At 48.0% G+C, this 20,235-nt stretch overlaps 1 protein-coding gene across 1 annotated transcript in view; it reads left to right on the top strand.

Moving 5' to 3' along the window:
- The window catches only part of VSX2 (visual system homeobox 2), a 41,831-nt gene extending 27,344 nt beyond the window's left edge, over nt 1-14,487 (top strand). The window contains exons 5-6 of the mRNA XM_034769582.1: nt 12,096-12,276; nt 14,053-14,487. Of these exons, the coding sequence (XP_034625473.1) occupies nt 12,096-12,276; nt 14,053-14,381 (510 nt within the window). The 3' untranslated portion in view covers nt 14,382-14,487. The remainder of the gene's footprint in view (nt 1-12,095; nt 12,277-14,052) is intronic.
- The last annotated feature ends 5,748 nt before the right edge of the window (nt 14,488-20,235 follow it).

Here is a 20,235-nt window from a genome sequence, read left to right as displayed (position 1 = left end):
GCTCGGATGGGGCGGGGGTCGGCCACAGCGCAGCGCTCGGATGGGGGCGGGGGTTGGCGCGGCGCTCGGATGGGGGGCAGGGGTTGGCACGGCGTGGCACTCGGATGGGGGGCTGGCGCGGCGCGGCGCTGCGCTCAGAGGGGGGGCAGGGGCTTTGGGTGGCACGGCGCTTGGAGGGGGTGGGGCTTCGGGTGGCGCGGCACTAGGGGGTGGGGACTTGTGTGGCGCTCGGAGGTGGGGCTTCGGGCGGCATGATGCTCAGGAGGGCGGGGATTTTGGCAGCAAAGCACTGGGGGGGGGTTCGGCGGCGCTCGCAGGGAGGGGTACGGCGGCGCAGTGCTCGTGGGGAGGGGTACGGAGGGGCGACGCTCTTCTTTTTTGCCAGGGGCGGCAAAAAAGTTAGAGCCGGTCCTGATACCCACACAGGCTGTGATTGAACTGGCGTGATAAAAATAGAAGCACGAGTAGTGGGAGTGGTTAGCCACCTGAGTACGCACATAGTGTCTTGGACAGGTACAAACTCAGGACAGTTAGCCCCTCCCGCTTCTCACATAGCCATGGCTACACTTCTATTTTTAACACACTAGCTCAATCAGAGCTAGTACGGGTATGTCTCCTTGAGCTGGAATTTAAACCTCAAGCTCGAAGTACAGATGTACCCCATGTGACTTGCCCAAGGTCACTCAGGAAGTCTGTGCATGCACACACACAGCCCACTATGCAGTGACCATCTTCTTGTCTCACCGGTGCTGCACAGAAAGTGATCTAGCCGATTTGCTGTACTTATGCTTGTGTTGTTGCCTCTTAACCCAGCTAGTGTCTGGCTGGGATTCACAGCTCCAGGTATCAGCTGTTTACCTGCAAAGGGCAGCCTTACATGACAGTGTTGGTTCGTCAACAGCGGGGCAGACAACATTTAAACAATAGACACTGAGACTGAGCTGTCTTCACCTGACTTCAGAATCTAACATGTCCTGCTGTGCAAAGCTGTTGTCCTGCAGAAAAGAGTGAATTTGTGTCATTTCCACCAGATCTGTGGAAATGGGCTCAGAGCGCAAGGGGGCGGTTGGAATCCTGATGCAACTTGGGCCTGTCACACAGGTGTAGGTTCCGAAGGCACTAGACAATGAGAAGACCATTCCGTCTCATGGACCCCTTCCCCATCCGGTTAATGAAAGACAGGATGTGGGGCTAATGGAGACCAATTATGCCTTTCTGGGGGAGGGTCAGCTCCCACTGGCCGTTAAGTGTCAAGACCTCACTCAAGAAATAGGTATTGGGTGACAAAGATCTTGTCAACTACTGCCCTGTCTCTACCTTTCCCTCCTTAGGAAAAGGGTATTGAGAAGCTTGTGGTGGGTCAGCTTCAACACCCACATTTCTCAAGTACCTGGGTTCCCAGTGGGGCAATATCAAAGGCACCAGGTGCTGTTTGGTATTTCAGATGCTCCAGCGGAGTACCAGCAGCAACAGCATCAAGCAGTGGCTATTGCAGAAGGTGTTCTGGTATGTGGCTGTGGTGAGACAATGGAAGAAGCAGTAACTGACCGTAGCAACATACTACAGAGAGCCAGGAGAAAAAAGGAGTTTCCTGCATTTTCCATCTGCTCATTGCTGAGGGGATGTGTCCAGATTCAGAGAAGATGTATGCAATTCTGGCTATGCCTAAGCTAGCCAGTGCGCAGGCAGTACGAGGTTTAATGGTGTCTGTGAATTACCTCTCTCAATTTTTGCCCACCTGTACGGTGTATATAAGCCACTCCATCAACTATCAGACAAGGACACTGCCTGGGAGTGGCAGTCGCAGCATAATAAGCCTCTGAGCAAGTGAAAGCAATTGTCTTCAGCAATCAGCACTTGGATACTAAGATGTCAACGAGGATGTAATAATTCAGAGTGATTGAAGTGAGCCAGGACTAGGTTCAACCCTGCCACAGGAAAGACAGCCTGAAGGTCAAAGTCTCTCTCGTCTAGGAAGCTGCCATAGGCACCGATTAAAAAGTAGTGCCAGGCTACAGCACTCGCATCCAGGGAATTTGATCTGCATGGTGAGCTGTGATCAGTGCTGATTCGGACCCTAAGCCTCAGGGTAACATCTTTCCCTGCAATTTGCCCCTGAATCCTCTAGAAGTACAGAGATAGAGGCATGTGCTGATCATGTGCTGCCTTATTTAAGCCCCTTCATTGGCTTCCTCTTGCTTTCCAAGCTTTTCATCTTTACTTTCAAACCCCTTCATGACTCCACCCATTTACATCTGTGCTCTCATCTCTCCCTCCTCTTCCCACTTGCTGTCTGTGCTCCATCCAAGAGTCTCTCCTTGCCCTAACCATTGTATTCTCCCACTTTCCTCTTTGCACCTTCTCCCCTGCTTCCCCAAATACTTGATACACCCTCTCTCTCTTGTTCAAATGCTGAACAACCCCCCTTTACTCATCCAGATCCTAAAAAGTAAAAACAACAACAAAATCCCTCCTGTTTACTATATTGTCTTGAGCAGTTTTGATCATGAGCTTCTTGGGGCAGGCTCCATATTTTCTGTTGTCTCTACAGGGCTGAGCACACAGAATGTGCTCAAATGAAATAAAAAGGGATCTGAAGTACACATTGCAAACTTCTCTCAGGAGTAGCATTGTCTCAAGATACTTTGCATTGGTCCAAGAGGGAATCACCAAATTGAGAGCCTTGCAAAAATTCAAAGACATTGTTCAGCAAACAGAAACAAAATTTTGAGAAATTAACTTTCTCATTTTGAAGATGCCTATCAGCAAAGTATCTGTAAAATCTAAAAAAACATCAGGTCTTTCAGAGAGGACTTTATTCTTCTTCTCCCTGTGGTGTATGCCTCTGTACATCAGATCAGTACCTAGCTGAAGATGGAAGATGAGATGAAATACTACAAGCACTGAAAGCTGTGCTGCAAACTGGAAGGTCAGATATAAAAGACAGGGATCCTGACAGCACTAGGGAATACTTGGTGTATTGGGAGGAAATCAGGATGCAAAATAGAGTCTCCTACAAAGGACCCAGAATAGTTCTAGCCAAAGTTATGAGTTATGTTGTCAAGAATTCATGCTGGTCACCAAGGCACAGAGAAGATGTCTTGGCAAAGACGGAGATGTTATTCTGGCCAGGCAGGAACTCAGACAGCAGGTGCTGTGAGAGACAGTGCAATGTGTAATGTTTTGTATAACAACGTGAAGGAGTGACTTATGCCACATGATGTTCCCTCAGACCTTGGAGCAAAGCTAGTATGGACAAACAGCTTAAGTATTTCAGAGCAGTTAACTATCACTTTGACTTCAGGGAGCTTGAACCTCCCAGAGACACAGCCTCTGCTATGACGGTGGAGTGTTGCAGTGAGCAGGTTAGTCACCTGTGCATTTCTAATGTTGTGGCCATTGCTAATGGCTCACGCTTCACAAAGCCATTACTAGGGAAGTTTGGGAGTGCAAATATATAAGCTCCTTGCCCTATCCCAGTCAGTATAATGGGAAAACCAAGCTAAGGACAAGCTTTTACAAGGTGAAAGCAAAGTGTATGGTATATACATGCAAAGCCTGCCACAAGGGGAGGCACCAAGAGCAGACCTATACAGCAGCTAATGTCTTGATTTAACCTGGATACTACTCCCAGTGGCCAACAAATTACTGCTGATGCTGCTTATGGAAAGAGCTGGAGAACAAAAATATCAGCACCATCCCAAAGCAACGGCTACTCTGATCAAGGAGCCATAGAAGAACCAAAGCTGCAAAGAGATCAGAGAGTAAAGGTGAAGCCATTTTCTCCAGGGAAAGGGAAAGTGGAGACAAGATGCCTGCCTACAATAAGTGGCTCCACGTTCATACATCGTGGTGGCGGCTGAAGAGATATACTTGCATAACAGCCAATTCCACAGACTTACCAAAAGTGAGGCATCAATAAAAGCAGAGAAAATAAAAGTGGTTCCCACTATCTTAAAGAAAGGGCTTCCCTTGGCCCTGAGTCAACTGAGAAATTGAGCAAAGGAAAATGTAGGCTGAATATCATGAAACGGTTCCCAAGAACAAGATCTGTTAGGCCGTGGAATCATCTCCCAAGAGAAGTCCCAAGGCTTGGGCCTTTTAAATCTAGACAAAACCCTGAGAATAAACTGTAGGGAATAAGTCTGCCCTGTCTGACAATGGTGGACTGGATGTGACCTGCTAAGGCTCACAGCCATAGTGTCTTCCACAGTGTTAGAGAATTGGTAGGTAACGTCCCATGGGAAGAAAATCTAAGGGATAATGGAGTTCAGGAGATCTGGCAGTTTCTGAAGGAGGTAGTATTAAAGGTGCAACTGCAGACTATCCTGATGCAAAGGGAAGATAGGAAGGATAGTAAAAGGACCATATGGATCCATAAGGAGCTCGTTAATGACCTGAAAAACAAAAAGGAATCCTACCACAAGGGTAGCATATGGATGAATTGCTAAGGATGAGCACAAAAGAATAGCACAAGCATGTAGGGACAAAATCAGAAAGGCTAAGGCACAAAATGAGTTATACCTAGTAAGGGAAATAAAAGGCAATAAGAAGAGGTTCTTTAAATACATTAGAATTGGCAGATTAAATTCAATATTGATAAATGCAAAGTAAAGCACGCTGAAAACATAATCCCAACTATACATACAAAATGATGGGGTCTAAATTAGCTGTTACCACTCGAGAGAGAGATTTTGGGGTCATCATGAATAGTTTCGCTGAAAACATCGGCTCAATGTGCAGCAGCAGTCAAAAAAGCTAACAGAATGTTAGGAACCATTAGGAAAGGGATAGATAATAAAACAGAAAATATCATAATGACACTATATAAATCGAGGATTGCCCACATCTTGATTACTGCATGCAGATGTGGTCTCTCCATCTCAAAAAAAAAAAAATGGAATTGGAAAAGGTTCAGAAAAGGGCAACAAAAATGATTAGGGGCATGGAACAGCTTCCATATTAGGAGAGATTAATAAGACTGGGGCTTTTCAGCTTGGAAAAGAGATGACTAAGAGGAGATATGAGAGAAGTCTATAAAATCATGACTGGTGTGGAGAAACTAAATAAGGAGGTGTTACTTACTCCTCCTCATAACACAAGAACTTGCAGTCCCCCAATGAAATTAATAAGCAACAGGAAATACAAAAATAAACAAAAGGAAGTACGTCTTCACACAATGCATGGTCAACCTATGGAACTCATTGCCAAAAATAGTGAAGGCCAAAAGTATAACAGGGTTCAAAAAAGAATTAGATAAGTTCCTGGAGGATTGGTCCATCAATGGCTATGATGGTCAGGGATGTAACCCCAAACTCTGGGTGTCTTTAAACCTCAAACTGCCAGAAGCTGGGACTGGACAGCAGGGGATGGATCACTTGACAAATTGCCCTCTTCTGTTAATTCTCTCTGAAGCATCTGGCACCTGCCACCATCAGAAGACAGGATACTGGGATAGATAGAGCATTGGTCTGACCAAGTATGGCCATTCTTATGTAGGAGGAAGAGAAGGATGAAGGAAAATGAAGGTCCTCTACTTAGTCATAAAGAAGAACTAATAACGAGATCAAGAAGGCTGAGGTGTTTCATGCTTATTTTGCTCCAGTCTTCACTAAAAAGGTGACCAAAATGATGAGCAGATATTCAACACAATTAATATTAACAACAAGGGGGAAGGAATGAAAGCCAAAACAGGGAAATAACAGGTTAAAGACTATTTAGATAAGTTAGATGTATTCACATTGGCAGGGCCTGATGAAATTCATCTTGGGGTAATTAAGGACCTAGCTGAAGCAATCTCAGAACCATTAGCAATTAGCTTTGAGAACTCATGGAGGACAGGTGAGGTCCGAGAGGGCTGAACAAGGGCAGACATAGTACCTATGTTTAAAAAGGGGGACAAAGAGGACCCAGAGAATAATAGACCAGTCAGACTAACTTTAATACCTGGAAAGATACTGGAACAAATTATTAAACAATCAATTTATGAGCACCTATGTGATAAAGGATTATAAGGAATAAATAGCATGTTATTTGTTATGAACAAATCATGCCAAACCAATATAATTTATTTATTTGACAAGGTTACTGACCTAATGGATTCGCGGGAAGCAGTAGATGTGATATAGCTTGATTTAGTAAGGCTTTTTGACACAGTTCCACATGACATTTTCATAAGCAAACTACAGAAATGTGGTCTAGATGAAATTACTGATGTAGGTGCACAACTGGTTGAAAGACCGTACTCAAAGAGTAGTTATCAATGGTTCACTATCAAATTATAAGGGGGTATCTAGAAGGGGGTATCTACTGGAGTCCCACAGGGGTCTGTCCTGGGTGCAGTACTATTCAATATTTACATTAATGACTTGGATAATGGAGTGGAGAGTGTGCTTATAAAATTTGTGAATGATACCAAGCTGGGAGGGGTTGCAAGCAATAGCGTAGCTAGTGGGGGAACAGGGGGAGCGGCCGCTCCCCCACTGGGCACAAGTGGCGCCTTTTTAATTTTTACTCTGAACGGGGGGGGGCAGACATAAAAAAAGGCACCACCTGCTGCGCCCGCTTGTACTCACTGGGCGGCGCTCCGGGTCTTCGGCGGCACTTCGGCGGCGGTCGTTTCACTCTCTCCGGGTCTTTGGCGGCTTTTGGGCGGTGGGTCCTTCAGTGCCGCCGAAGACCCGGAGCGAGTGAAGGACCCGCCGCCGAAGTGCCGCCGAAGACCCGGAGCACTGCCCGGTGAATACAAGCGCCACAGTGGGTGGCGCCTTTTTTTATGTCCGCCTCCCATTAGCTCCACCTGGCTACGCCACTGGTTGCAAGCACTTTGGAGGACAGTATTAGAATTCAAAATAGTCTTGACAAATTAGAGAAATCAACAAGTGTACTATATTTAGGAAGGAAAAATCAAATGAACAAATACAAATTGGGAAATAGCTGGCGAATTAGTAGTAGTACTTCAGAAAAGGATCATGGGGCGTTATAGTGGATCACAAATTGAACATGAATCAACAATATGATGCAGTTGTGAAAAAGTGTAATATCATTCTGGGGTGCATTAACAGGCATGTTGCATGTAAGGCATGGGAGGTAATTGTCCTATTCTACTCAGCACTGGTGAAGCCTGGTATGCTGTGCCCTATTCTGGGTGCCACGCTTTAGGAAAGATGTGGACAAATTGGAGAGCGTCCAGAGGAGAGCAACAAAAATGATAACATGTTTAGAAAACCTAACCTAAGAGGGAAGGCTTAAAAAAAACCCTGGGCATGTTGAGTCTTGAGAAAAGAAGTCAGAGAGGAACTGATAACAGTCTGCAAATATGCGAAGGGCTGTTATAAAGAGGTCAGTGATCAGTTTTTCTCCTTTTCCACTGAAGATACAACAAGAAGCAATGGACTTAATCTGCAGCAAGGAAGATTTAGGTTAGATATTAGGAAAGTCTTTCTAACAATAAGGATAGTTAAGTTCTGGAATAGGCTTCTGAGGGAGGCTGTGGAATCCTTATCACTGGAGGTTTTTAAGAACAGGTTGGACAGACACCTGTCCGGGATGGGCTAGGTTTACTTGATCCTGCCTGAGTGTAGGGGACTGGACTTGATGACCTCTCAAGGTCCCTTCCAGCCCTACATTTCTGTGATTCCGTCTGTTGAGGTCTAAGGCATTAATTGTGGCAGCGCTGAAGAGCTTGAGTCTGATCTCATTAACCCCCATTTTAAACTCCATTGGTCTCACTGGAGGTCATGCCTGATTTATGAGTGTAAGTGAGAGCAGAATCTGGCTCCTTGGGTCAATACTAGAGTTGATCAAACCTCAGAGTGTCCATTCTACAAGATACTCTGACATTCCAACATTTATTTTCATCCCAACTCAAAACAAAAAATTGAAGTTTCCCATTAAAAAAAAGAATCTCAGAAAAATGTCATGCTGGAAGTGTCAGAACAACCTCATCAAAGTGCTTTGTTTCAAATTTATCATTTTGACTTTTAATATCATTTATGATATAACATGACTTTTATGTTTACAAATTATAATATATAATAGTCAAAACAAAGCCAAAATGAGGTGCTTTGATCTTATTGCTCTTAAGCACTTTGATAATTTTTCATCAAAAATTTTGACTGAATTGACAGTTCTCATGAAACATGTTGATCTCACTGACATAGCATTAGCCGATAGAAAATTGTTTGCCACCTGGCAGGCTGTTGCTGTTGTTTCTACATTTGCTTCCTCTCCTCTGCTGTGAAAAAGATAGTAAGTATGTTGAGTTTCAATGCATGGAGCCACCTAGTGGACATTACAGATGCTGTTACATGAAAGAGCTGGGGAAACAAGTGGCATGAGAGAGGGGTGTGAGTAATGGTGTGCATTTGTCACAGATGTGAGTGAGAGAAGTTCACAAGACTGTGTGTCCCAGGGGAGGGGCAGCAGGAAGCGTGGGGGAGGGAAATGAAGTACTGAGGGGGAAAAAGAAAGTGAAGGATGATAAAAAACATGGGTTGGGGAAGGAAAGAAGGGGTATGTACAAAAAAGAGAGAAGGGTGGGGAAGAGTGAAATTGTTACACATTTTTTGGTGATTTTCAAGACCTCCCCTTTTGTAACACTGAAACAAACACTTAAAATTAAGAACCCATCCACCCCTAATGCATTAATGTATGGACAGTCCTTTATGTACAGTAAATGCATTTTAAAAGGCACAGTGAATCACCCACGTCCCACATCTATCTCACAGGGAGAAATCTATGGCCAGCTTGGCTGTCGCTGTGTGATAATTGTTGACAAATGCCAAGATAATCTTGGTGCTCAGCTACTGCAGCGCTGAGCATCTTAGAAATTGTTTACAGGGGTGTAATTATTTGCAGTTAGCTACCCACAGAATTTGCAGCACTCAAGGTGTTTCTAATAGGATATTAAGGGAAGAACATGGGACTTCTGTAGATAGGGAGATAACTGTATCTATTTATCCAAGGTAAAATTGGCGAGCTCCATCGCTTGGTGTGGGGGTGGAGGCCTTTTGATGGCAACCGCTGTATGGGTCAGAGGTGGTGTTGCCAGTGATATTCAAAGCTGGTCAGTTAGAAAGGATTGGTACCATTTGCATTGCTGCCTCCGAGTGGGGACTTCCACAGTCCCCTTCTGCTTCATCCTCTTTGTACTAGAGAAGAAGGAGCTACTGTCCTCTGAGTGACAGGCCTGACACTGGAAAGCTCACAGGAGAAATGAACAAAGCAGTTCCTGAGCAAGAATTCCTCTACCTCCTGACTGATAAAGAGCCCTCCAACCAGGAGGGTGCAGGCGAATCCTGGAGGGCGCTCGCCAAGGGATCTATGGGTTCAGAACCATTAACAGTCTAGAAATAAAATAGCAGCAGAATGAAAAGTGCAAAATGCAAAGAATATGGGATCTTAAATGTTCAAGGAAGCTATTTACATTACTCTTTTGTGAGGCAGTCAGTGACGGTGAGCTCTCTGACTCCACTCCCTACAGTGCCTGCTACTAGGTAAGGCTGGGATGAGAGTAGCTGCGATGTTCACCTGCCATTCCCTACAGCAATGGTTTTCAACCTTTTTCCACTTGTGGACCCCTAAAAAATTTTGAATGGCGGTGTGGGCCCCTTGGGAAATCTTAGACACAGTGTGCGGACCCCAGGTTGGAAACCACTGCCCTACAGCAACTCCTGCCTGGAGAGGCTGGGGCTAACGTAGCCGGCAACTCCCCTACAGCTAGTGCCTTGGTCCATTTCCTGCTGCCCCCTGCTGGGAGAGAGCGGGACTGAAGTAACTGCTGCTGTCCTATACCCTACACAGCTCTTGGTAGAACAGGCTGGTACTGGCAGGAGCAGCACTAGCCGTTCCGCCGGGCAGGGCAGAGAACGTTTTTGGTGTCACCTCCTCCCCGCAAGTCCCTGAGCAGAAAAAAAGCCAAGTCCCTCCCCCTGCCAAAAAATCCCCCAGCAGAACAGCACAGTGGTGCAGCACCCCCTGGAAGCTGGCACCCCTGCTTCCCCGCCCCAGGATACAGAAGTAACTGCTGGCGCCCTGTTCTGTCCCCAACAGCGCCTCCTTCTGAGAAAAGCTGGGAGTGGAGTAGTTGGGAGCTTCCCCACAGGGGTGCACCTGCCTCTTTCCCCTCACAGAGCTCCTTGCTGGGAGAGGCTGGCACCACTTTCGCCATAACCTGGGGTGCTCCCCACAGCCATTGTAGGGTCTGCCCAGACTTATCCATTTCAAATCGGCAAGCATGCTGACTTTCCGCTGTGCCAGAGAAAGAAACCTGTCAGCTGCATCCCCACAGCCCCCACCTGCGATGCATCCCTCCAAGTGCTCTCTCGCTGCCGGAGGGCAGTGTCTGGAGTTCATTCCAGAATTTCTCTCCCCAGGCCAGCCCTTGGGGAACCCGGCTTCCCAGCATCGGGCCCCCAGCTGGAGCGGTGATCACTGCTCCCCTCTGGCTCATGGCAGTGGAGGCATCAGAGGGTTAAGTTGTCAGCTCTGTAATGTTAAACAGGTGTCAAAGGCGCCTCCATATATCTGCAGATTGAAATCAAATTCTTTGCAGTATAAAAAGATAAATTACCCAGGCGATTCCCGCCTCATCCCACTCATCAGGCCAGCGCCAGACGGCAAGCAATTTTTTTTTTTAATGTGCTAACGACCTAATCAAGCAATCAAGTTGGAGAAGATTGCGGAGTGACCCCGAGCATCCATCTGCCAGCGAGACCCCGCCATTCATTTCCACTCTGCCATGTACTTCCCTGGAAAGAAAAAAAAATTCCTAAACAAATTAACACCCAATTTTCCGTGAGTCTAATTAGTTAAATGAGGAGGTGGTTGGGGTGTCCTCAGGGAAGGAGGGGCTGCCTCACAGAGAGGCGAATGGTAACTCCGTGGCATTAATTAGCGCGGGTCAATGGCGCGGTTCCCTGGGGGCCAGCTGCTTTAATTTCCCGTGATATTTCAGTGCCTGAGGCCCATCGATTCAAACTGAAATTAACTTATTTTTCAATCAGGCCCGGGCTGCCCCTGGGGCTGACTCTTCCTTTGCCGCCTTCTGAATAGACCTCAAGCAATTTTTCATCTAAAGCTGATGCCTCTCCACTACGGGAAGGGAGGGAATGAGGGGAGGGTGGGGGGGAGAGCGAGACAAGAGGAATGGAAATCGGAGCGAGAACACTAATAGATTTCTGTGAGTCTCCCCCCCCAAGTCCCCTTGGTGCCACCCGAGTCTCTGCTCACTGCCCCCTGGGTCACAGCCCAGAGATTATTCTGCCAATTTTCTGAGAAGATGAGGGGCTTTTCAAATGGGGAATTCAGGGCAAGCTGTGGCGATTGCCTCCTACCCCACACACCACCCTGGGCCGACCCTCCCCACAGACACCGCTGCACACAGCCTCTCTCTGCGGCTCAGCCACTCAGTAAATAATGAAATAGAAAATCCCAGGCACCCGAGCCAAAAGCCACTAGCGAGACACTGCAATGGAAAATTAATTACATCCTGCAGCAAGGGATGGGACTTGCACTGAAGCTTGGCTCCTGCGAGGGTGGGGAAATGACACAGTCTACTGGAGGGGCGCAGGAGGGGAGGAAAGCTACAGCTGCTCCAGTAGAGGCAATGTATTGCCCCCCCGGGGTAGACATGGCGGCCCCTGCGGGAGATGTGCACAGCCACTCACGGGAGAGGCGGAGCTGCTCCTGAGACATCTCCATGGCCCGTAGAAGGGCGCTCCCCACCCTCTCCCATGAGATAGAGGGATATTGGCAGAGCTGTGTATAGAGAGTCCCACCATTGACGTAGCAAGGGGATCTGAGGGGCATCAGCAGAGCAGCAGGTGGAAGCTTGCCCATTTCTGGCCTGCACTGTGCCCTATCCATTCAGCATGGTCAGGCCTGTGCTGTTGTCAGGAATAAAGGTGACTAAAGTCTCTCGCAACATTTGTAATAAGTCTCTCTTGTTTTGGCTTGTGATTCCTGAGGGGGACATATTTCCTTACACAGATAGCCAAAAGCACGCGTTCATGCACGCGCACACAGAATCCCAGGCTAACTTAGGGGGCAGCGACAATTCACCGGGCCTCAGTAAAGTGCTCTGCTCTTTGCAGGTTTGGTTCCAGAATCGTCGGGCCAAGTGGCGGAAGCGGGAGAAGTGCTGGGGCAGGAGCAGCGTGATGGCAGAATATGGGCTGTATGGAGCAATGGTACGTCACTCAATCCCGCTGCCAGAGTCTATCCTCAAATCTGCCAAGGATGGCATCATGGAGTCCTGCGCCCCTTGGCTCCTGGGTAAGAGACCAGCACCCTCCCTGGGCACAGCCAGTATTCCAGGGAGTGACATGTTGAAATAGGGAAACTTAGAGTAACATTGGAAGTGTTGAGTAAGGGAGGAAATTATCCCGCACTCACACTTTCCCCATACCCCCAAGCACAAGGACACTGCCTTTTATATTAGGGACTGACCCCCGGGGCATAGGGTCGGACTGCCATCCCTGGGTCCTGACTTGAGGGGCAAGGATATCAGCCTGTTGGCCCAAGGGTGGGGTAAGCTATCAGTCCTCGGGTCCAGACTCATGGGGGAGGAGGGCTATCAGCCCTGAGCCCAGACTCCTGTGGCATGGGGTGGGGGTACCATCCCACTGACCCAGGTTCCTGTGGCATGAGCGTCAACATCCACTGTACTCAAAAGCCATAACAGGCTGGGTTCCCTGCTACACAGCAAGAAATTGTCTGGGTCTGATTCCTGCAGCCCTTAAGGGGTCCCCCGTGTGATCCTTTGCTTGGGGCGGGGGGCAACTTTTTTGTGCCTGTGATGAATCAAGTGTCCTCTTGAGTCCTCTTTTTGGGAGGAAGGGAGGGACTGGTATTCTCCTGCAGCTCCTTGCAGCTGAAGGCAGTCTAATTCCTGCCTGCCTTCTTCTGGTGGACCGGGGCTGTGTGGATGTGGAAGTAGCAGATTCCCTTTCACATTCCTGCTCTTTGCTTCCTGTTTTCTGATCTCTCAGGCTCATTCTGCCAAAAAGCTCATTTCTGGCCTCTTAGAAATGCACTGCCCTGTCCTTCTGTCTGTGTGAATTTGGGAGCGAGAAAGGTGGAGGGGTAGGCTGGGCAAGAGGGAGGAGAACAGGCAAAGGGATACCTCTTCTCAGCCCTGTGGGTGAGAGAATAGCCAGATACCCCTCCTGCTTCCTGGCTCCAGTAATAGGGTGCTGTACAAGTCCCCCTCCCCCCCACACCGTTATCTTGTCATTGCTAGTTGGGTACCTTCACTGTTCGCTAGCACCAGGGAGCTCATTCTGTTTGGTCCCTCATGCCCCGGTCCTGCAGCCACACCCGTAACCTCTGGGGCAGGAAATCTCTGGCTCTTCATGATGTTTAGACTGTGCCTCCTGAAGTGGCGTCATATTCGGCACATTTGTCCACTTCTAGGGTGACCAGACATCCCGATAAAATCGAGACTGTCCCGATATTTTGGTGTCTGTCCCGCGTCTCGACCGATCTTTGGTTGGGATGCATTTTGTCCCAATATCCGCTGGCAGCACTGTGTTTTTTTGCTCAGCCTTTTTTTTTTTTTTTTTTTTTCCCGGGGGGCCCCCCCCCCCCCCATGTGCCCATGTGTCCCGATATTTTCTTCCCCTCATCTGGTCACCCTATCCACTTCTCAGAATTGGCCCTTGAGGAGCACAGGGATCTGTCCCCTCCCACCACCCTCCTCTCCCTTAGGTGTGGCCTATCTCAGTTCTAGCCAAGTTCCATGCCTTTTGCTACAGGCCAGGTTCCTCCCTTATGTTTGGCCTGTTCAGAGCACAGAGTTGGCACAAGCTCCCCCCTCTGGTCTGTCCTGGGCTCCTCCTCAGTGCTGGCTTGTCTCTAGAAGAGAACTGGCCTGAGTTCTCCCTCATGCAGGGCCCAAAGCAATGGGCTCTCTGTGTGACTGCTGTTTGAAGCAAGGGTTTCTGCTTTTCCTTAATTCTGGCCTCTCTTTATCTTTGCTGTTTTCAGTTCAAGATGGCTTTCCCATGCCCAGGCGCTTTTCTAAACCCGAATACCAACAATTCTTTTTAGGGATGCACAAAAAGTCTCTGGAGGCAGCAGCTGAGGTGGGAAGGAAGCCGGAGGTGGAACGCCAGGCCCTGCCCAAGCTTGACAAGAGCAACAAGGAAGAGAGGGGCCCGGATCCCAAAACCACCATTTCCCAGGAGGAACTGAGAGAGAACAGCATTGCTGCCCTTAGGGCCAAAGCTCAGGAGCATAGCACCAAAGTCCTGGGGACCGTCCCTGGGGACCCCCCCACCCCAGCCAGGAAGCCAGAAAAAGAGGAGGAGGCAGCGTCAGAGGATGAGAGACAAATGGAGAAATCAAACTCATCACAAGAGGAGGAGAAGCAGATCTAGAGGGAAAGAGATGATGGAAACCAGCCCCAAAGACTGTCTCCTCTGGGGGGCTGCAGCCTCCTCTCAGACTGACAGGGCCCCTCCGACAGCCCCTGCACAGGGAGTGAGGCCCCACATGGTCTCTGTGCATTTCAGGAAGCCACAGGCTCAGGCCAAGTTCTGACTGTCAGGTGTGTCCAGAGACTTCCCCTCAGGAGCATTCCTGCCCCTCCATCCTCCCTGCCCTCAGGACTATTCCTGCCACACTGCCCCCTCCTTTCTGAGGGATCAGGAATTATCACCATCTTCTTCTGAGAGGAGGCTGGGGCTAACTGAGGCTCTGGGTCCCTCTGTACCAGCCTGAGAACCAGCTTTGGGTCTCTCCTGTCCTGGTCCAACATACCCAGCCTCAGAGTGAGTCTCTGTCCCACCCATTCCCATGTCAGAGCGACTCTCTCCCCCCTGGTCCAGTCTCCCCCACCCCAACCCTGAAAGCGAGTCTATCCTCTGCTGCATTCCCACCTGCCCAGAGCAGCATGAACTCCATCTCCTACAGAATGTGCTCCTCCCCAGTGTGTTTATGGCATCTGGCCATTGGCACTCAAGGACCTGATGTGGGTGGGGCCATTTTACTCTTTCTCTGACCTAAAGCACTGCGGGACAAATCCATGGAAGTGTTTGCGTAAAACAGTGAGTCTATTTAAATGGTGGTTTGTATATTCCATGTGTGTCTTTCCTGACTGAGTGGTGGGGTGTCCTGGGGCACCCTGAGACAGGGAGGGTGGTGTGCTGGACAGCTGATTTTGGTCTCAGTTTTCCAGTAAGAAGCCAAGGGGATGGAGAAGAGCAGGCTTCACTTCCAGGAGCTGATCCCTACAACCTCAGGTACCCAAGACCCACCCCTTCCCTTTGGGGGTATCCCAAGTCCTACACCTGTCTTCCCCCTGTAGGCATGCCGAAGACTCATAACCCACTCAGGTACCAGGTTCCTGCCTTCAGCCACCCTGAACACATACTACACTGACATCATGCCTAACAGGTATCCAGGATCTCACGGGTACCCAAGTGTTGCTCCCAGCTTCACCCCTTTCAGGTAACTGAGACCCGCCTCCTCCCCTTATCAATACAGGCTGCACCCTGCTACATAAGAACGGCCGTAGTGGGTCAGACCAAAGGTCCATCCAGCCCAGTATCCTGTCTACCGACAGGGGCCAATGCCAGGGGCCCCAGAGGGAGTGAACCTAACAGGTAATGATCAAGTGATCTCTCTCCTGCAGTCCATGTACTATATCATTTTATCTGTAATCTAGGCTGCCTCAAACTGCTCCCTAGAAATATTTGGTCAGCACATTCTACTCCCCAGCATAAACTGCTGAGGTTTAATCATATGGATTAATAACAGAGTCTTCGCTGCAAGCATGCCCTGGTTCCAGCCTGTTTCCACAAGGCTCATTCTCAGAGACTTGGCTACAGCCCCCAGAACAGCGGGGCATGCCAAGAGAGCGAGAGACCTGCAGGCTCTTCTGAATCTCAGTGTGGAGTGGGTCAGATATTGGGGGGAAATATTCACTGAATAAGTGGTTCTATATCTAACAACGTTTGCCAAATTAGGTATTTATTGAGCTATACTCCACCAGCTCTGTCTCTGAGTTTCAAAGGGAGCTCCAGCTGCATCCACGGATATGCAGGCATGCTCATAAACGCTCTGAGGTATACATATGCCTTACACACAAACCCCCACATGAATACACACAGGCCCTGTCACTAACAACCAACAAAGCCCACTAGCCAGACATCACAGCTCCAAGATAACATTCTCCACCTATCCTGGTGAGGAGCCACCCTCCATGAAGGCTCTAGGACAGCAACTTACACCTGTCCTTTCTGTCCTGCTTTCCGCTGTGAGCTGCTTTTCCCCAGAGCTACTGTTTTTATTCTGTCAAAGGTTGATCCTTCCCTTCCATGCAGCCTCTGTTTGTCTTTGTCTCCAATTTGTTTGACGTGTTAGACTATAGCCCATGGTATGTAAATACTGTACAAACAGTGAGAAAAGAATTTGGTATTGAGGTGTTTGAGGTATGGAACTGTAACAACTTCTAGTCATTCAGAACCTGTGAGTTATGTGCCATTTTCTGTAAAGATATAAACAAGAATAAAGGTAAACTAAAGCTAGCAACAAGCTTGGAGGAATCATCGTCTTTTGGAGAGAGAAAGAGGGAGGGAGGGAGGAAGAGAGAGAGAGAGAGAGAGAGAGAGAGAGTGTGTGTGTGTGTGTGTGTGTAAGGGAGGGCTAAATGTTGCCCAGCAGAATAAAATAAAAACATGGAGCAGCCCAAAGAATTTGCTTTGTGCTGGAGCCAATGGAACCTAAAAATGAACAACTTCTGTTCACAACCCACTATTTCCAATACGGTGCCAAATGTGGCCCAATGAATTCTCAGTTCTGTTATGCATAGAGAGGGAGCTGGGCCCCCCAACAACAGACTAGCACATTTCAAGCAGCACCAAATAAGGGTGACATGGCATTGGCCATGGTCACCCTTGCATCACATTGCAGCGAGAGAGGTGCTCAGGGGCCACATTTATAATTTGCTCCCCAAACGCCACAGACTATCTTACACTCAAAGGCCAAAATGCAAGGGAGTTATTTCCTGGACATCATGTAGGATGTAGGGAAGCTTGGGGGCCTTCTTCGAAGGGGGCTAGTGGTGTATGTTCTAAGGCTTCATACTTCAAGATTTACAAAGCGCTTCTTCCAATACCCTGAGTGTACACACATGCCCCACACACAAGATTTCACTTCTCACACCTCATAAGCATCCCACTTCAGCCACGTACACTCTGTCTCACAAGCATTTACACTTTGCACACACACATATGGTCACACCTCATAGACTCAGATTGCACACACCTGTACTTACACACTCATACTTACCCAGGCACAGTTCTGCTTTGCACACCCATGCACCTCACATACACCCTGCAGACATGAACACACTTGACGTACCAACACAATGCCATGCTTACACTTTGCGCACATTCACGACTTGCATGCACCCATTGCAGTTGTCCACACTTCACTTAAGTGTACACAGCACACTTGGCACACATGTCATTCAATTTAATAGTATTGTATTGATATGACAAGCTATAGGAGCGTTGCCAAAGTAGCAAACATACCAGGCTTCGTGTAGAGATAGCTACAGTCTGGTTTAGATGGGGCTTCACAACTGCACATGGAACCAGAAGTCCTGTTCTGCAGCATTCTCAATAAAAAGGTATGGTAACTGGCCAATACAATATATCCATGAAGTCAAGGCAGTGTCCTTCCTCCCTGAGAAAACCATTGGGCATATCTTAATTATCCTTCATTGCTCATTCACCAATGTAAAAAATACACAATGGGGGAGATGTGCCTCTTTTATAAAAGAGGTTGGTGACACTTTTGACTCAATCTGGCACCCAGGACTGAACCATCCATTGCTACAAAACCTTCAATTGCTATTGGGGTTGTGGAGCGGGGGAAACATACGACTCCATTTACCAAAAAGAACAGGAGTACTTGTGGCACCTTAGAGACTAACAAATTTATTAGAGCATAAGCTTTCGTGGACTACAGCCCACTTCTTCGGATGCATACAGAGTGGAATAAATATTGAGGAGATATATATATACACACATACAGAGAGCATAAACAGGTGGGAGTTGTCTTACCAATTCTGAGAGACCATTTACCAAGTTAGATGTAGGGAAAAAGACAATTGAATGCAAACGGAGGCCTTCAACTGAGAAAGGCACGAGAGAGCATGTGCAGAGGGGTCCGTCTCACACGGCATCACAGGCAGCGCTTGTCATGCCAACAAAGTATTACTGAACTGAAATGGAAATTGCAAGTTTGGGCTTTTATGTCAGCCCACTCTTTTCAGCACACACTTCAGTGACCTATGAGTCCTACTGGCGCAATCCCTTGATCCAGCTGATCCAGGGTACTACTCAGAGATAAAGCCACCAGTGGGGCTAGAGAACACACACTGCACCTCAGGAGGAAGTGATGCAAAGGTGTCTTTAAATGCAAAGCTCCCCAAGTCTGGACACCAAGCCAGTCACTCAGTGTAACTGAGAGCAGCCTGAAACTTGCTCTAAATTTCACCAGGCTATAGGAAAGCCCTGGCCATGAGGAGAAGAGGGACTGAAAGCTTTATTACCTAATATATATGTCACTGGAACTAACTGATTTAAAAGAAACAATCCCATATTAGCTGATACCTAACCACAGTGCCAAACTTCCACGGACTCTTACCAAATACAGAATCAGTGCCCACAAGCAAGAGGGAGAAGCTCTGCAACTGGAGACACAAATGAAGAGAGGAACAGCTAGGCAGAGAAGAGATTGAAATAGTCATTTTTATTCCTGTGTCCAAACTCCAAGGGTGTGAGAGACAGGCTTCCTCAAACTATCAGAAAGACTTAAAGACTTTCCATTAAACAGCAATAAAGAAAAACTAGGTAACCCTGTGTAGCCAATGCACTGGCCCTGGCCCTATCTTGGCGTGAAAAGAAAGTGATGCAGAGATGGCACCAGTGTCTGCATCAGGAACTGACAAAAATGACAGTGAATTCATGGGGGACCAGTCACAGAATCATAGACGTGTAGGACTGGAAAGGACCTCAATAGGTCATCTACTCCAGTCCCCTGCACTCATAGCAGGATTAAGTAATAACTAGACCATCCCTGACAGGTGTTTGTCTAACCTGCTTTTAAAAAGCTCTTAAAGACAGAGATTCCACAACCTCCCTAGGCAATTTATTCCAGTGCTTAACGACCCTGACAGAAAGTTTTTTCTAATGACCAACCTAACCCACCCTTGCTGCAATTTAAGCCCATTGCTTCTTGTCCTAGCCTCAGAGGTTAACGAGAACAATTTTTCAGCCTCTTCCTGGTAACAACCTTCAAAACTGTTATCATGTCATCCGCCCCCAACCCCCCAGTTCAGTCTGCTTGTATGATACATTATGCCAATAATTATCATCAAATTACACCTCACCCACAATGCACATAGCCCACTCCCCAACAAACCTCCTGTGTCTAATCTCCAGGCACCTATAGCTGTAATTCACTGGTGAGGGTATATCCCACATCCCCAACCCACAGAGGATGTGAGCCTAATACAGGGACCAGTTACAGAGCCTGACTCTTTAGCGCTTCAGCTCTGGAGGTCCCTGGTATGGGGGCGGGGGACGCGACACAAATGCTGTGGGGCTGGGGGAACAGACAGATACAGGGACTGTGGAGAGTAGAATTGATGTGGGGCTAGAGGGGCAGAATTAACTGCTGGTCAGGGGACAGGCAGATGGGGGGTTCGGGGGCACTGACTTGTTCATTTGGGGGAGAAGCTGGAAGCTCTACACTATACGGCAGCCCACAATAGTTCTTGCAGCAAGGGGCCAAATCACTTTATCTGTTTGTGAGCACTGGCAACACTAAATTTGTCCCCCCCATACACAGTGGGGATGGGCGGAGGGAGTGGGAGGAGTTAAAAAAAATCAAAGATGGACCAAAAACCACAATATAATATTTTTTTGAAAAAAACAACTCATGATTTTGGGGGCAATCTAGTGATTTTGGGGGAAGCAGTCATGATTCTTTGAATATTTAGGGTTGGCAATACTGCCTGATGGGGGGTGCTTAGGAGGGTATTTCTACTGATGGAAGGGACACTGCAGAAGGGGACAGATGTAGTGGAAGTGCAAGGGAGCAGGGCAGAGAGGGGACTCAGGCAGAAAACTAGAGGAAGGTTTGCCTGCTCTGAACCCTTACACCACCAAGTGTTGGAGATGGGGCTCGGTGTTGCCTAGGTTTAAGAAAGTGACAATG

Source organism: Trachemys scripta, chromosome 4 (genome assembly GCF_013100865.1).
Source record: "Trachemys scripta elegans isolate TJP31775 chromosome 4, CAS_Tse_1.0, whole genome shotgun sequence".
Classification (NCBI taxonomy): Eukaryota; Metazoa; Chordata; order Testudines; family Emydidae; genus Trachemys; species Trachemys scripta.
The sequence above is the reverse complement of the archived record's forward strand: the minus strand, read 5'-3'. Positions and strand labels throughout refer to the sequence as shown.